This window comes from Cibotium barometz, chromosome 36, assembly GCF_041138505.1.
Source record: "Cibotium barometz isolate CiBa-2024 chromosome 36, ASM4113850v1, whole genome shotgun sequence".
Lineage (NCBI taxonomy): Eukaryota > Viridiplantae > Streptophyta > Polypodiopsida > Cyatheales > Cibotiaceae > Cibotium > Cibotium barometz.
In genome coordinates, this window is record NC_141081.1 from 28,996,590 (window position 1) to 29,015,607 (window position 19,018).

At 40.5% G+C, this 19,018-nt stretch overlaps 2 protein-coding genes across 2 annotated transcripts in view; both read right to left on the reverse strand.

The window, feature by feature from the left end:
- Positions 1-19,018, reverse strand: part of LOC147617746 (uncharacterized) — a 277,309-nt gene that overhangs the window by 68,623 nt on the left and 189,668 nt on the right. The gene's annotated exons all lie outside the window — the stretch shown is intronic.
- On the reverse strand, positions 516-1,400 carry LOC147617749 (18.1 kDa class I heat shock protein-like). Its single transcript, XM_086775566.1, has 2 exons — positions 1,126-1,400; positions 516-1,008 (listed from the first exon to the last, which is right to left on the reverse strand). Exons 1-2 carry the CDS (start codon positions 1,337-1,339, stop codon positions 734-736), a joined length of 489 nt encoding a protein of 162 aa, XP_086631692.1. The 5' UTR covers positions 1,340-1,400; the 3' UTR covers positions 516-733.

Genomic DNA, 19,018 nt, shown 5'->3' on the forward strand with positions numbered 1-19,018 from the left:
GCAAGGAAAAGCACCCACTGAGAGAAGATCAACCACGCTCACTTTGGGAACAATCCAAGTGCACCTTATAGGTTTTGCTATGACATAAGAAGAGTTATTTCAATTTGACGTCGTCTACATCAAAGATAGATCGCTACTTGATAGATCGCTACTTCCAAGATCATCCTCTACATCAAAGATCGCTACTTCAAGATCAGCATCATATTATTCATGGAAGTTAGATCCATTACATATTTATCACAACTTGGAGATAGCCTCGACAACTCCTCAAAATTTTGTGGCATGGCTAAGCCTCGACAACTCCTCAAAATTTTGTGGCATGGCTAAGAGGCAAGTATAATAGCCTTTAATGTACCACCTCATCCATATAGTCCATCCTCTCACTATCTCTCTCTCTCTCTCTCTCTCTCTCTCTCTCTCTCTCTCTCTCTTCTCCTCATTCATATATGCTACACATCAGCAAAACAAATCATCATACATGTCCGTGATGTTGAACAAGCTAAGCTAGATAGACATTATCGACAAAAGCTTCCAATTCTTTAAAAAGAGAAGTTGTCATACATTCTTTCTTTTTTTTTTTTAAACTTCTACAAGAACACCCAAAACTGGTCCCTCTACTACACATCCAGGAAGGACCCTGTAATATAAACACACATGACGACCATCACTCGACCACATCCAGCCAGAGAGAGAGAGAGAGAGAGAGAGAGAGTGTGTCTTTGAACGATTCCTCTCAGCCCGAGTTCTGGACACTTCTGACGGCAGACTTGGGCTCCGGCGGGGGCACTTTGGGGACGGTGACGGTGAGCACGCCGTTCTCCATGGCCGCCTTCACCTCCTCCACCTTGGCGTTGTCGGGGAGGCGGAACCGTCGAAGGAAGCTGCCCTGCGCCCGCTCTACGCGGTGCCACCTGTCCGAGGAAGCCGTCTCCTCCTTCTTGCGCTCGCCGCTGATCTGCAGCACGCGCCCGTCTTCCACCTGCACCTTCACGTCCTCCTTGGCCAGACCTGCAGAGCACACACACGGGGGCACACTACTTTGCTCATGCGAATATTCGAGCAGTCAATTCCGATAAAAGCGACGGAGGAGGAAGGGGGAAAGGGGCGGGGGGGCGATATCCTTACCAGGCAGGTTGGCCTTGAAGATGTGGGAATCCGAGGTCTCCTTCCAGTCCACCTGCGTATTAGCCACCGCAGCCACGTCCCGGGCGAAGCTGGGGTGCTCCGGGAAGCTGGCGCGCAGAGAGGAAGAGAAAGACGGGAAGGCGAGCGAATCGAAGAGCATGGGGTCGAAGGGATCTTCGCCTGATCTGCTGCGGCCGAACAAAGAGAGGGCCATTTCTTCCTTCTACTGTACTGTACTGCTGTACTGGTTGTACTGTACTGCTGTACTGGTAACTGCTATGTAACCGCTGTGAGGGGGGCGCGCGAGCGATGAGATGAGGAGAGTCGCTCTGTGGAGGAGGGCCTCCTTGGAGCGGAGGAGGGCCTCCTTGGAGCTACTACCTGCTTCCCGAACATTCCTTTCCGAGGGTTCTAGAAGCCTCTACGTCCTACCTCTAATTTTCGCAAAAGTGCTCCAAAAAAAACTAGGGTTTAGTGTAAATCCAACTTCAGATTTTTGAAAATTACATTTTGAAATTTGAGTTGAAGGTAGGCAAATTTTTAAGGGTTGTAGTAGTAAAACCTTTTAATTTTCAAAATTTTCTCTTGCCCCAACTTGATGAGCAGGTCACTTTTATTCTCATTTTTTCTTGTCAACATTATGGTCTCAAATGAGTATATAATATTACATCCATAAATATTATTAAAAAACGTGTCTCAAATGAGTATATAATATTACATCCATAAATATTATTAAAAAACGTACAGTGGTGTGTCATCTTGGGCTTGGCGAGGTACATGGAATAAACAACCCTTTGAGATGTACTTGAGGTTTGATATAAGTTTGGCCCCACGTATGCCAACCACAATCCTCGAGGGCTTTGGTTAGCATGCATCATAAATGTAAAAAAGAGGGAGGATGTACATGAAATGAGACTTTTTGACAAAATCACAGGATATGACCCTACTAAACATTTCCACGGTGACATGAGAAAATAATTCTACGAATTATCTTAGAGGGCCCTTTTGAGGGCCATCAAATGTTCTTGTGGACTAGACTCTCTCACAACTCATAATGGAAGTAGAGGCCTGATGCTACAAAGAAATCTTGGGAGACTTTGTCCCTTACTTGGGAGCAAAAGGAAACTCTTACATGGTATTTGTACTCCACCCTTTACTACTCTAATGCCTCAAGAGCAATGCAAGTGGCCTCCACATTAGACATAACCTCACCTCTCTTTTAAGAGTAGTCTCGATCTAGGCATTGTGTTGGCATAAAGATATAAAACTCTTAAAAGGCCCCTTTTCACTCTCAGGAAGCTGACCGGAGAAAGAGACCAATCTCTTGATGGGCTTGATTAAGAGCAACTTGGATTGTCCTTTTTGTGAAGAACAAGAAGGATGCTAAGATGTCCTAAATCTTCTACGTAATACATGGGACTTGTAGGAGGTAATCTAGGATATTTGTTGATGATCTTACTACGAAGGGTCAGCTGGATTGAGATGTGTCTCTGCTGCCTAAGCCAAGAGGACAGCTCCCACAAAGACCCTAACCATGCCATCACTCTTATAGCTCCACTTGTCCACATAGAGAGAACCACTCTAGTCTAGAGAAGATGCGGCTAAGATGATCTTGCTCTACTAAGGGTTAGCTGGATTGAGATGTGTCTATGCCTAATCCAAGAGGATAGCTCCCACAAAGATGCTAACCATGCCATCCCTATTATAGCTCCACTCGGTACAACATGAGTGACAGCCCGTGTTGAGCTTGGCATCTCAACACTCCCCTCAAGATGTTGAAGATCCATCGTATCAGGGTGAAAGCATGATAGGGTGTACATAATATTGACCAAAATAGTACAAAAGTTCAAGAGTACTAATATCCTATGTGAGAATATTTCTTTAAGAATTTTCTTTCATAAAACATTACATTCAACGTAGCCAAACCTAAAAAGTACTCTAGTTTGACATGTAGAAAAAGCAAAGTACTCACAAGTACCAAAATAGTACCAATTTTTTCTTTATGAAAAGGAGTAAAGACCATATTAGGGAGTTTTGAAAAAACCCAATCCCCATTTTGCAAGATCAAAAAATGGGTAGCACCGTGAAGCCTTTTAAGATTTTGTCAAAACCCCCGCATGTGACATATCATTTGGAAAGCTCTTGAAGAGTAGGTTCAAAATCCACCTTCTTCGACAACTTTTGAATTTGTATGATCAAGATACACCAAAATGTAGATTGAAAAGAAAATTCCCAAAGTACTTTTTTTTAACACCCTTTCATGCTTTCACTCATCATCTAATAAATGCTCTAGTCATGTATAGGTGGAGTAATCACCTAGGGACGTCATGAGTGTCAGTAGCTCGTGTTGATCTTGACATCTCAAAACTCCCCCTTGAGCTAAACTACACATTAGGGGAAATTCGGGCTCCAAATGGGCCTTTTAGAGCCCATTAAAACAATATGAGGCCAGCCAATCAGAGTGCTTGGATTGTAGATCCATGTAACATGGATCTTTTTTGTCATAGTGGTCCCCACAATTTCGAGCTCAAAAAAGACGAATAAAATATATTCGCATAAAACTCAAAAATAGAAGAATATCAGGCCTGAATACCACCTACCAAAACGTATGTCAAAAGGAATATCAAGAAAACAGGCCATACTGATTGAAAGCTAGTCTAATTGAAGACTTTCTCCATAGTTTGAACTTAGTTCTCTTCGTTTCCTAACTCTCTTACAATGTCACTTATTTCTGTCATATCTGCTTCATCTTTCCTCCTTTTCTCTCAGCCTCTTTTTTTCCCATCTTAATAGTCTCATAAACTTTCTTAAGCTATGTTTTCTAATCATGATTTCTTCGTAATTTTATTTTGTTTGTTATGTTCGTTAATCTTCCTAACCATGATGTCATTTGTGAAAACTTACAGGATTATTTTACAACTTGACTACAAGTGCAAGATTCACAACATTTCTTTAAAGTTTTGTTTTCATTATTTAGATTGTTGAGCCAAACGAAATGATAATAATGTTCTTTTTTCCCTTTGTAGATGAGCTCTAGGAGAAAACACATTTGTAACGTTGAAAGTGTGGAGTTTTTCAACAGGAAGGATGTTGATGGGGCAGCTACATCCCTCAGCGGTTTAGGAAGTCAGATTAGATCACGATGAGACCCAAGACTCAAGGAGCATTCAAAGTAAAATGAAAAGACAATGGTGATCCTAACAAGCATTGGAAAGTCAGATTAGATCACCCAAGACTCAAGGAGCATTCAAAGTAAAATGAAAAGACAATGGTGATCCTAACAAGCATTGGAAAGGTAGGATCGTGGAGTTCTCTAGGCAGCCACATGGTGCAATCGAGGTCGTTGTACATCATGTTTATATGCACATGGACATAATGCTACATCACCACGATGAAAATACAAGATCTAAGACAAATAGTAAGATTCAATAAGTAGTCTTTGTGTCGCTCAATATTTTCCTAGCTCAAAAAGTTTTGCTCGGGGGTATCTTTGACAATTATTGGCCTATCATGAGGAATTACAATTATTATTTTAGAGATCATCTCTTAGATGTCTTAGATGAGATGCTTTCCCTCCTAGCAAGACCTTGGAGATTATGTTTCCACATCCATGTAGCAAGCATGGACTTCCATGAGTGGAAGTGGCATGTTGATACCCCCCTCTCCTCATTTAAGGTGTTGCGTTCTATCGCCTCTTACTTCAAGAGGGCATAAATTTAGCCCTCTTTTTGTGAGATTCAAGAGAGTGGCATTGGTTGAACCCTAAAATTCCATATGCCGGCCATGTTGTGCCCTTTATTACTTATTCTATTAAACTAGGTAGATAGATCCTTATACAGACAAATTTGTTGTAGCACACTCAAGAACCTTAACAGTTGAAGTTAGATAGATACTTATGTAGATGCATTTGTTGTAGCACACTTAAGCACCTTAGCAGTTGAAGTTAGTTTTTAGTAATACAGTGAATTTATGAGAAGTAATGGCTATGGTAACCTCATTAATTATGGTGTACATGATGGAAAATGGCATTCTTGTTCTATATGCCTAAAACTTCATTTCACAATAACTCATGTTGGCTAGGGAGTGATGATATGGCACACATGGGCTTTAATTTTATGGACCTGCGAGAGAGTGCTAGCTCTCTTCCTATAAGATTTCTAGCATTACATTTAGGTCAAATTCTATCCTTGGAGAGTAAGTTATTGCCTCTTATTAATAGAGCATTGAGCTTAGAGCCTATCTAGCATGGCAATGGAGGACAACCTAGCTCTTACCAATATGGTCAATGTTGCCCTTTGAAAAAATCCCCATGACACAAACTAAGGAAAGCTAAGAAATAAATTTTGACGTTGATGGATTTATTTGATGTTACAAATGTGTACATGTAAATAAATCACCCCTCTAGGCTATTTGTAGAGTTGTGTGTAGAGTCATTTACTTGTTTTGGAACCTATCCAAATAGTAATGAGTATCCTATGGCACAATCACAAATTGAGAAGCCTTAAAATAAAAGCACCTAATAAAATGTCATTTTTCATTTAGATATTCAAAATATAAAGTTATTCTTGATATAACATCTCTCAATCGCATCATTAAATTAGATATATTATATAAGCAAGTTGCTTAGAAATAATCTCACTTGATCTTGGACCTTTTCTTGATATCATTATGGAACTAGCTCTTGGGATTGGTGTCAATCCCAAGAGAAACGCCTTTTATTTCCACTAATACACCATGATGATTGCTGTTTTGCCATATATATATAAGCAGTCATGTGCGTGAACACACTTAGGACCACCGGGGCACTTTTTCCCTCTTTAGGAGGTTTTTTCCCCCGGCTTATATATACGCCCATCATACTAGGGCTAACTTATCTTTTGTATATTGACACAATCTAATACATTGTGTGTTGTGTGCATTCTTGCTTCTTCTTCTCCAAGCTTTGTGTGCTTTCCTGCAACCCTAATTCCAACAATTGGTATCAGAGTAGGCATCGGCTCCCAGGGCTACGCCGCTAGTATCCTCCGACTCAGGTTCTCCGATTGAGGTGAGCTTTCAGCAGCGCTTTTTGCAGGTCCCTATACTCTGCAAATAAGCCCGTTCTCAGAAATCGCATCTGAGGTCGTTTCGGGCTCCATTTTTGCATTTCAAGTTCTGCACAGGTGTTTTCGTCATTTTCTGCAGAGATTTCGACAGTGCAGTTTTCTACAAAACAGGCATACGTATTCTATTGTGGACCATGCTACATAGCACGAGTTGTTTTCTGTTCAGTCTTTGCTTCATTACAAGTAGCTTTTGCATCAGTTTCAGTCAGTGGCCATGGCTGATAACAACAATGATGTATTTCGCATGTTGTCTGCTGAAGACAAACTGGATGGAGACAGCAACTACCCACTTTGGGCATACATGATGTTGCATGTTTTGGTTGCAAAAGGAGTGTGGAACATTGTGCAGGGTATGGATGTACATCCAGGTTCTTTGGATGTAGGATCTATTGAGGATGTTGCAGGTTCTAGCAGCTCTACTGTTGCTGCTGTTTTACCCACTGCTGAACAAGCTCGTTGGGATAGTAAATATGCACAGGCTCATGCCTTGATTGCACTTTCTGTCAAACGTAATATCACCCCACATATTCGTTCAGCTAAAACAGCAAAACAGGCTTGGGATATTCTAGCTGGTTTGTATGCAGGTCGTAATGAGGCAAAAATCTCTTACCTAAAGAGCTAGAATTGAAGATTATGCAGGAAGATGATGACATGAATGTTTTTCTTGTTGAGATTAAAGATCTCAAAGAACAGTTGATTTCTGCAGGTGAGATTATTCTTGATCATTCTCTTGTGCAGACTGTTCTTGATGCTTTACCTGAGACATATCAGACTTTTGCTTCCACGTGGAGACTTCTTACTGAGGACAGACCTGATGCTGTCAAGTATGATACTTTAGTCAACAAGCTCTTGCAAGAAGCGTAGTCCAGGCAAAACAGGGCCAGGCAGCGTGCAGTTGATTAAGTATTTATTGCTGCCCAGTAGAAGTAGAGAAGAAGTGGTAAGGCCGCCCCTTCCACTGTTTCTTCTCCTATTAGTAAGTCTGCAACTTCTTCTCTTTCCACAGGTAGCAACAATAAGTCTGAGAAGGCTCTTGATAAAGGCAAGAAAAAGATCAGGTGCAACTATTGTAAGGCAAATGATCATGTCATTAAGAATTACCCTAAGCTAAAGGCTAGAGAGGCAAAGAAGAAAGAGTCAAATGCAGCCACAATAGCGGATGCTTCTAAAATTGCAGATTCTGCAAATGTTGTGCAGGATACAGAATGGGCGTTTAACGTGTATTGCCAGTATGACCCATCTGTACATGATGCATGTTTGGCAGTTTCTGTTGACTCTAATGTATGGTATTTTGACAGTGGTGCTACAAAGCACATTACCTCGCATCGTGATATGTTCACTTGTCTTAAGGCTGTCTCTAATGGGAATACTATCACATGTGCCAATAATGCTTCTTACCCAGTGAAGGGCGTTGGTAAAATTATGCTTACTGTTGCAAATGGCAGCGCTTTCACACTTTCAGATGCTTTGTATGTGCCAGGGATAAAGAAGAATCTATTGTCTATTCTCTGCGCTTGCTAGACTTGGATTTGTAGTCAAATTTGTGGATGACAGATGTACTGTTCATGATTTGACTTCTGGTGATACGATTATTGCATCTGGCACCTTGTTTCGTGGGCTGTATAGGCTCAATTCTTATGACAAGTGTGTGGAAGATTCAGCAAATGCAGTTTCTGATGAAAAGGCAGTTTCAGATGCAAAACTATGGCATGCTTGTTTTGGTCATCTGAACTTTGCTAGTTTGCTGCATTTGCAGAAATTTGATATGGTTGCTTCATTGCCCCCTCTTGAGGCACCCTTGAAACATGTTTGTGAAGGCTATATTTTGGGCAAAATGCAGCGTTCTGCGTTTCCAAAGGATGGTTCTGTGCGGGCCACTCACAATAAATTGCAATTTGTACATAGTGATGTATGTGGGCCTATGCAAACTCCGTCATTTGGTAAACACTTGTACTTCATGACTTTCATTGATGATTACTCAAGGCATGCATGGGTATATCCACTGAAGGCAAAGTCCGAAGTGTTTTTGTGCTTCAAACTGTTTTTTCTTATGGTTGAAAATGTATCCAATTGTACTGTGGGCACCCTCCGTTCTGATCGAGGGGGGGAGTACATGTCTAAAGAGTTTGATGCATTTCTGGCTAGTCGTGGGATAAAACACCAATGTACAGTGCCGTATACCCCTCAGCAAAATGGTGTTGCTGAGAGGAAAAACGGGTCACTTATGGAGATGGCACGATGTATAATCAAGAGCCAAGCTTTGCTACATGCGTTTTGGCTTGAGGCTGTCATGTGTGCTGCATATGTACTCAACAGGCGTCCCACTAAGGCCTTGCAGTCTATTACTTCATACGAAGCTTGGCATGGTAGGAAGCCTTCTATTGGTCACTTGCGTGTCTTTGGTTGCTTGGCCTATGCTTTAGTGCCTGTGCAACAACGCAGAAAATTGGATGATAAGGCTGTCAAATGCATTTTTGTTGGCTACAGTGCTGAGAGCAAGGGTTACAGATTGTATCATCCGTAGTCAAAGCGTATTTTGATTAATCGAGATGTTGTTTTTGTGGAAGATGCTGTGCAGCCTTTGTTATCATGTACCAAAGAGACAGGTGTGAGCTCGCGGGATGTATTTGATACTACATTGTTGTCTTTGTTTACAGGTGGGAATTCAAATGTAAGTCCTAATGAGGTAAATATTCAGTCTATGCAGATTTCAAACGACATCATAGATCAGCCTATTTCTGATGCAGATTTACAGGATGTAATTTCTGAGGATAGGGCTAAAAATGAGCAGGCTAGAGGTATGCCTAAATGGTTTGTGCAAATCTTGCGTGATAGTAAAATTGATGCACCTATATCTAGTCGTACTCGTTCAGGTTTTCAGCATGCCTCTTATGCATCAGATTGTTATGCTTTGGCTGTGTCTAGTATGTGTGAAGAGGAAGAACCTCTTTCATTTAATGAGGCACAAAAATCAGAAAATTGGTTGGCTGCAATGCAAAGTGAATATGATGCTATAATGAAGAATGATACATGGTCTTTGTGTGATTTGCCTATTGGTAAAAAGGCCATTGGATGTAAGTGGGTTTTTAAGTTGAAACGAAAGCCAGATGGCAGTGTTGATCGCTATAAGGCTAGACTTGTTGCAAAGGGTTATGCTCAAGAAAAGGGCATTGATTTTGATGAGACCTTTGCTCCCACTTGTCGTATAACTACCATTCGTAGAATTTGCGCATTGGCAGCTCATAATGGTTGGAATGTACATCAGCTAGACATAAAGACTGCATTCTTGAATGGAGATTTTCATGAGGAGGTGTATGTATCGCAGCCTCGTGGTTTTGTTCAAAGAGGGCAGGAAAACAAAGTGTGCAGGTTGAAAAAGGCTTTATATGGTTTAAAGCAAGATCCACGAGCTTGGTATGAAAAGATACATGCATATTTGACTGCACATGGGTTTCAAAATAGTCCAACAGAAAGCACTTTGTATGTTAAACGTGTGGATGGTGTACATCTAATCATTGCTCTCTATGTTGCTCTCTATGTCGATGACATGCTGCTCACAGGACCAAATGAGAGTCATATTGCTGATTTTAAGGCTGATTTGAATGCTTCTTTTGAGATGTCAGATTTGGGGCATTTGCATCATTATTTGGGGATACAATTTAAGCAGTGTGATGGAGGTATTGCTTTGTGTCAAACAAAGTATATTGAGACATTGTTGTGGAGATTTGGCCTTGAAGACTGCAAGCCTATTGCTACTCCAATGGAGACAGGTTTGAAGTTGAGTCTTCATGATGTTGGAGATCACTTTGATGTCACACTCTATCAGACAGTTGTTGGTTGCCTCATTTATGTACGCATTACGAGGCCGGACATTCAGTTTGCAGTCTCACAGGTGAGCAGGTTTATGCATAGCCCAGGGTCTCAGCATTGGAAGGCAGTTAAATGCATCTTTCGCTACTTGAGTGGCACCATACATCTTGGGTTGTTTTATCCCAAGGGGAGATCATTGCCGCCAGATTTACATGCTTTTTCGGACAGATTGGGCTGGTTGCTATGACACAAGAGTGTCCACAAGTGGTTTTTGTTTCATGCTCGGTAGCTCATGCATATCTTGGTTGAGCAAGAAGCAACCTACTGTGGCCACTTCTAGTTGTGAAGCTGAGTACAGGGCAGCTTTCACAGCTACGGTTGAGTGTGTGTGGCTCAGACGGCTTATGGCTGACTTGGGTGTTGGATAGGAGTCTGCCACCTCTATCTTCACTGACAGTCAGAGTGCATTGACAGTTGCGAGAAACCCAGTTTTTCATGCTCGCACAAAGCACATTGAGGTGCATTATCACTATGTCAGGGAGAGACTCTCAGCAGGAGAGATCAGCTTGGCCTATGTGCCAACACAGGACAACCTCGCCGATCTTTTCACAAAGGCACTTCCTCGTGAGAAGTTCGAAGCTTTCCGCAAAGCTTTGGACTTGCTCCCCTTTGTGGACTGATCTACTTCGGGCATGGCACTCCCCTATACATGAGTGCCAGCTCTCGTTCACACCTTCACTCCCAGGGGGGATTTGTTGCCATATATATATAGGCAGTGATGTGTGTGAACACACTTAGGACCGCCAGGGCACTTTTCCCTCTTTAGGAGGTTTTTTCCCTCGGCTTATATATACGCCCATCATACTAGGGCTAACTTATCTTTTGTACATTGACACAATCTAATACATTGTGTGTTGTGTGCATTCTTGCTTCTTCTTCTCCAAGCTTTGTGTGCTTTCCTGCAACCCAAATTCCAACAATTGCTTGTAGGTCTCTTCCAACTCCTTATATCTTGAGATTTTACTTGACCTCAAGGGAGAAGGTTCATTATATCATGAGGAGCATTGTGTGTCTAACCTACCAACCATGAGCATCTAGGTAGCCAAATTTGTTTGAAAATAGAGTGATGGGTACATTCTAAGGAGAGGGGGAGCATGGACCTTAGAACAAAATGTTTGTTAGGCACCTACTTTAATTGGGACTAGAGAATCCATAAAGTCTTCAATTAGCATTAAATGGGATGCAAATCAAGGGGGTCAATGCTATATGATTTAGCATTAAATGGGACTCAAATCAAGGGGGTCAATGCTATATGATTTAGGGTTATATTAGGCGAGTTATTAAGCTAGTCCTCCATGGGCTATATGATTTAGGGTTATATGATTTAGCATTAAATGGGACTCAAATCAAGGGGGTCAATGCTATATGATTTAGGGTTATATTAGGCGAGTTATTAAGCTAGTCCTCCATGGGCTAATGATGATGTACTTGATCCCATTGAAAGGCTACCCATGTGATGGAAATGTGTGTGTCGGATAAAATATCTTACCTTTTTATTATCTTCTATTTTGTGTTACCAAAATGCTGAGTCTAATCTTTTCTATCAACCGTAATCAACTCCCAACCTAGATTTCAAATTTGTATCAGGTCAAACCATAATCCCTTTGCCATATATGCACTCTTAAGGTTGCTAAATTAGCAAAATCATAGACTTCGACAGGAAGTTTTAGCTTTACATAAGCTCATAACAGCAAGAAAACCATTATCTACAACTCACATCAGGCAATCAAAGAAAATTAAATCAACTTAGGAGTGGTTTTTTTCTAGCATGAAATGGAAATGAGCTCAACTTCTAGATCCAATTTCCAACTTTTCCACTTTCCAACCATATAATCCAATTTCAGTCATTGCTTCCTCAGCGTACCTATTGAAGACCAGCAAGGCCAATCAACCAGATCTATGCTCGTGTTCAGAAAAGAGCTCTAACTCATTTTTCTTCCTTGTGGCACGCATGGGTATCATGGGTGACCTAGAGCCCAAGCAACGTATGGTTAGCACCCTCTAGGTTCATTCTTCTCGCGCAGGTCACCTAGCGCTTCACTCATAGGCCGCTTCCTTGGTCCCTCATCCACCGTATCGAAAGCTCACCATTTTAATCGAACTGAGGCTGGTCAAGACCTCAACCGATCTTGCCACGCGAGACGTCCTTCATTGACTCTCCATGAGCTTTTCACTTAGGTCCTCATGACCTTATTTGACAAGATAGTCAAAATGCTTCCCCAACATTTTTGACATAAAACAATCTTTAAAAACATGTCTCATATACAAATAAAGTTCCAACAAACTTTCATCTTTTCACATCATTCCATGTCATTTCTCATCATTCCACATTCCTCTACTTCAATTCACATCGCATCATTCCAATTCCATTTACATTGTCCTACATCCATTCACATCATTCCTACACCCACTTACATCCATTCACATCATTCCTATATCCACTCACATCCATTCACATCATTCCTACATCCATTCACATCATCCTACATTCATTCACATCATTCCTAAATCCATTCACATCATTCCTAAATCCATTCACATCCATCCTATATCCATTCACATCCTCCACATCATCCTACATCCATTCACATCATTCCTACATCTATTCACATCCATTCACATCATTTCTATTTCTGATTAAGAATTATCCATGTTTTCTGGATGCATTCATATAAATATTTTCACATTCCTTCTCAAATTTTTCAAAATAAAATATGCTTAATATTCTTATTTTTGAATAAAAGATTCATGGAATTTACAAAATCAATTATACCCATATTTACTCTTTTAGTATAAACACTAATCTATTTATCTAAATGAATCATTTTCATAATTCTGATAAATTGAATGATTCTATAAAACTTGTGCATAATCTTCTTTATTTTTTTGATTATTGAATAATGCTCAAAACTCCACTTTTAGCATAAAATTTTTTTATACATGTACATATATATAGATAAATATAACAAAAATTCCTCCTTTCTCTATTTAAACAATTATGCATAAATACTATAAAATGATTTTTCATAAATATAACAAAAATTATTCTTTTAGCATAAAAATGTCTATGCCTAGAATATGATGGGAATTCCTCTTTTTGCTTTATTAAATTTATGCATAAAAATAAGATTTATCGTTTTTCTGGAAAATTTTGCCACCATAGCTTTGCTGCAACTTCTGAGAAAGTTTAATTTTATAACTTCAAAAGAATATTCATAATTGAAATATGGTAAGAACTTCTCTTTTAAACTAAAATTTATTTATGTATACATAACATAATTATAATCATAACTACAAGCATAATTACAATTAAATCTCTTGATTATTCTTAAATATCCATTTCTCATTTCCAAAAATGTTAGCATAACCCTCTTTCAACTTAAAATAAATTAATATGATTTTTCTTAATCATAAACAAGCTTAAAGAAATTAATCATCATTATTAACTAGATTAAAATCATAAAAATATCTAATCTTTTTCTCTAGCTTGTCAAGCCTAGAGTTTTGTTTAAGATAATGGGTTTATCATTAAGAACCATCCTTCTAACAAGGATCTAACCATAAAGATGATTAATCTTTACAAAAAGAGAGATTTAAATATAAAAATACTAATTAAGCATAAAGATTAGAATTAAACCATTTAGACATTATGAATCATTAGAAAGCTTGATTTTAAGAAAAAACCATTTAATTGAAAGCTTCCCAAGCATTAGAGGGATTGGGAAGGAGATAACCATTGAGAAGATAGAGAAACCATTGGATTAAGACCTACCTTTGATTTTGGCTTGATTCTTTAAAGAAAGAAGTGAAGCCCACAAAGAAAGCTTTGGGTTGTTGGGGAGGGTAATCTCTAAGAGAGGATGGAGAATTGTGAAGCTCCAAATCTTCCAAAAGTAGAGGCAAAATAGAGGGATAATAGAATTACACTAAAATGAAGATAATACTGGCATGTAATTACTCAAAGATGAAAATACAAAGGAATGAGGGTCTATTTATAGGTGAGGGAGGCCACTAACCAAGTCCAACTGGGATCTAGAGGCTTGCAGCTTCAGTTTGATCCATTTTGGATAATTTCTGGACCGGTTTGGCTCACTTTTTGATCCAATTTGCAGGAGGAGAGAGGAGAGATATAAATATCTCATTTTTTGAATTAAAAATGCAAGGCAATGATGAAAAAAAGGCACCTCCTTCATGAGTCCTTTCCTTCCTTACTGAGGTGTCAAAATTGATTTTTTTACTAATAAACCCAGTACTTGGTCAACTCTTCATCTTATGTGAGCATTTACTCATTTTTGGGGTATTTTATTTTATTCTTTGTATTTTTGTTATCTCAACACTATTGGCCCTTTAGAACCTTATTTGGACCTTAATCAAAAGTTTCTGAAAATGTGGACCCTTAGGCTAAGATCTCCAATACATATATTCAATTAATTTCTAATACACATTAGAAAATTCTTTTTTGAACTTCTGTTTCAAGGGATCTTAATAAAAAAATCTAAAAATGTGGACCCTTAGGCTAAGGTGTCCAATACATATATTCAGCTAATTTCTAATGCACATTGGAAAATTCTTTTTGAACTTCTGTTTGAGGAAAATTTATCTTAGATTTTAGGAGAAACTTTGTATCCAAAAATATCTCAAATTTGTATCATCTCTCTCTATAACATTTTCATTCTCTAGACCAAAACGAGGGAAAACAATGTTTTCTTGTATTCTGAATTAGGGGATGATTATAGAAACTGAAGGGGAGGTTCTTACACCTTTATATCTCCAAAGCTGGAGGGAGGAACCTTAGAGGAAGCATCAAAGAAGCTAGCCAACATTCATTCATGATCAATTCTCCACCATAACAAACCTAAAATAAAAAATTCATTTTCCTATAATGGGATCACAATGGTGTGGACTAGTAATCCAATTAATATCATAGCTTGCGGGCTATCCTAACACATAGTTTGGAAATACATCGAGTGGATGCAAGATGAGGGTACTCACTTTCGTCCACTCTCTCTAAAATTGGGACATCAACGTATCTCGAGTGGAGTACCTCTACCATGATATCACCACATCAATTAAAACACGACACGTGCCTCCCAAACCTAAAGCGACATATCTCGAACAAGATACCAACGCTAGCATGTCCGGGTTTCCAGTCATCATCCATGTCACCAATACAGGTCTTTGCCACCACACTATCTCAATCGAGATATTCATGCCACTCGGATCCACATCAATGCCACGGTGTATCCCCCTAGGCACACCGCTCAAATGTACATTCAGCATATTTTACCAGCCCATCTCCACCGTCCACATATCTCAAACGAGATATATAAATAAAATCTCAACCATTGAAATACATCGTTCGAGGTATAGAGATGCAATCTCATCCGTCCACATATCTCGTTCGAGGTATAGAGATGAAATCGAGACCGTTTAAAAACCTCGAATGAGGTTTATCTACAGAATCCGATCTGTCCATTCACACACATTTGAAGATGTGATCCCAACCATTTAAATATCTCGATCGAGGTATTAAATGAATCTTGACCGACATATCTCAATCGTAGTAATGAGTTAAAATCTAAGCCGTCCATGTACCTTGAACGAGATACTAAATTCAAATCTCGGCTCCCATCGATCCTTCACCAACCCTTAAATTCAGTGCGTATTTTCACTGTTTGTCTCACTAACCCTTAAATTTAGAGCATACATCTTGCAAACCCTAAAGTGCATGATGCCACCGAACCTCATTTGAGGTTATAAAACCGAAAACTTTTTTTTTTTGCCTCATTGTCAAAAGTCGTTTTCACTCTCCTTACTCTCTTGATTTGGATTAGCATTAGTGGGTCCATTAGCATTGTTTGATAGTTTCATTAGTGCTACTTAGCACTAAGCATTGGACCTTTGTGTTAGGCTTAGGTTTTAGCATGGAGTCACATGAGGAGGGCCCATTAGCATTGTTTTATAGCTTCATTAGTGCTACTTAACCCTAAGCATTGGACCTTTGTGTTAGGCTTAGGTTTTAGCATGGAGTCGCGTGAGGAGGGCCACAAGTGTATTGTGGATCTCGTCATGGAGATAGACCGCGGCTATCCATAGGAGTGTTAGAGACAACATTACATATCATGGCAGACTTGGAGGCGATGCTTTCATCCCTTTGTAGCCTTCACGTAGATGAGTGGATAGCCCACCATCGCACTGCTCCTGTGTCACATGGCCTGACATATCATCAGGTCTGTGATCTTGGTCCGATTAGGGATGGAGCCTACTTAGATCTTTTCCTCGATAGTCATGGGATGAGGCCTGGGGTGGTGGGCAAGCCCCTTACTATTTCGCAGTGTTCGCATCCTCGTATGGTGGCACATATCTATAGTCGATATGTTGCCGCATATGGGAGGATGCCGAACAACTGCCAGATTCCCATATACTTCGCAAAGCAATGATATGCAAAGTTTGTCTTAGGGGAGGAGGTGGATTATACTAGCCATTGGCCTGGTGGTGGTGCTAGCCGAGGCCGTCTGTAGGACCAGGGTAGGCAGCCTCCACCAACCCATAGTGTAGCTCCTAAAGATCTGACGTTTGTGCCTATGTCGATAGTTGAGGCTCTTGGCACACAGGTTGGCATGAACGTACGCGGAGTACCACACGGAGAGCATCTAGCAGGTGGTGCGCTTGTTCTCACGATTGATACCAATGACAGATGTCGAAGTATTTACATACTTATTACTTCTTAATTTTTTTAGTCATTTATTTACATGTTTATATGTACTTTTCTATATTTTTACATGAGCGGCATGGTTGATTGTGTCATGTAGGGTCCCACACCTACCACACTGAGAGACTCACTCATAAGTTAGTAGAGGCGAGAGCGGAGATTGACCACCTTAGAGTTGCATTACAGACGACAGAGGCAGCTACTTACTGCACTTTTGACTTAGTGGCTGGGTTAGCTCACATTCTGATGTACGTATTTGATGCTTATATCATTATGAGTTTTTTCATTATTGAGTATCATTACATTTTAGTTGATGTTCTTGGTTTTTTTATTTTTTTATTAGTGCTTGTGCGGATTTTTCAAGTCTCTTGGTGCTTAAGAGGCCATGGAAAATCTGGACCTTCCCCATACCATCATACCCAAACATGCTTCGATGGGGACCAAACTTTGCAAGCATGTAGGGGTGACCCACCCCCACATGCTTGCAAAGTTTGGTCATAATTGGAGCATGTTTGGATTGGTAATTAGCGCCCAGTGTGGATTTTTCAAGTCTCTTGTGCTTTAGAGGCCATAGAAAATCCGGGCCTTCCCCATACCATCGTACCCAAACATCCTCCGATGGTGGGGACCAAATTTTGCAAGCATGTAGGGGGGGACCCACCCCCACAAATTAGCGCCCAGTGCGGATTTTTCAAGTCTCTTGGTGCTTAAGAGGTCATGGAAAATCCTAGCCTTCCCCATACCATTATGCCTAAACATGCGTCGATGGGGACCAAACTTTGCAAGCATGTGGGGGGTCCACCCCCACATGCTTGCAAACTTTTGTCACAATCGGAGCATGTTTGGATTAGAAATTAGCGCCCACTGTGGATTTTTCAAGTCTTGGTGTGCTTAAAAGGCCATGGAAAATCCGGGCCTTCCTTATACCATCATACCCAAACATGCTCCGATGGGGACCAAACTTTTCCACCATGTGGGGGTGCCGACCAAACTTTTCCACCATGTGGGGGGGGCACCCCCACATGCTTGCAAAGTTTGGTCACAATCGCAGCATGTTTGGATTGGTAATTAACGCCCAGTTCAGATTTTTCAAGTCTCTTGGTGCTTAATAGGCCATGGAAAATCCAGGCCTTCCCCATACCATCGTACCCAAACATGCTCCGATGGGGACCAAACTTTGCAAGCATGTAGGGGTGGTCCCCTCCAACATGTGGGGGTGGTCCCCTCCAACATGCTTGAAAAGTTTCGTCATGATCAGAGCATGTTCGGGTTAGTAATTAGCGCCGAATTAAAAAACCATGAACATCAACTAAAATGAAATGATCCTCAATAATGAGAAAACTCATAATGATATAAATATCAACTCAGTACATCAAAATGTGAGCTAGCATAGCCACTTTGGGTTTAGCCACTAACGCAAAAGATCAAGGTATTTTGAAAATGAGCTACCCCAGCTATTCTGAGATTAGTCACTCCCAAAAAATATAAATACAATGTAAGTGAGCTAACCCAGCTAGTCTGAGTTTAGTCACTACTATCAAGATAGAGATCTAGTCAGCAGCACCCTTTCTAGCTCTCAACTGGTCTAGAATGCTCTCATGGTCATCCACTCGTCGAAGCCGAAAATGAGGAGGAGAACTGTGTTTTTGGCTCTGTACTCGATCAAGAGTGAGCCTCGTAGGAAACCACTAGATGAGAGAACTGAAATGCCTCTAGCTCCCACTTCCACTAGACTCCCCCGATGAAGTCGAATCTGCTGGTAGAACCGGCCTACCACAATCATGCTATGGGCATCAAAAGAAAACCCATGATCATCCACTGTATCCTGGTCAAGGATGCACTTTGGCTTAGTGCAACTCATCAGATAGTAGTCTATTCCTTTGTAGATGTGCAAGTGAACCACATGATGGGCAATTGCTCTCCACACAAGGGATCCTATGGAACTAGGCATCCTCCGTGGGTGCACACAAAAGAGAGTGGATGAAATCACGAGGACTACGAGGCAGCTCTCTATGTCCACTAAGAGAACGGAACACATCATAAAAAAGTTTGAACTCAACATGGTAGCGACAACATGTGTCACGCTGACGTGAGTACCTCACAAACCAAGGCTTACACCCCTCAAATGACCTTTGCCCAATTTTAAGCTCTAGATACGATGCCACATACTGAGAATACAACTCTGTTTGGGTCATTTCAAGAAAGC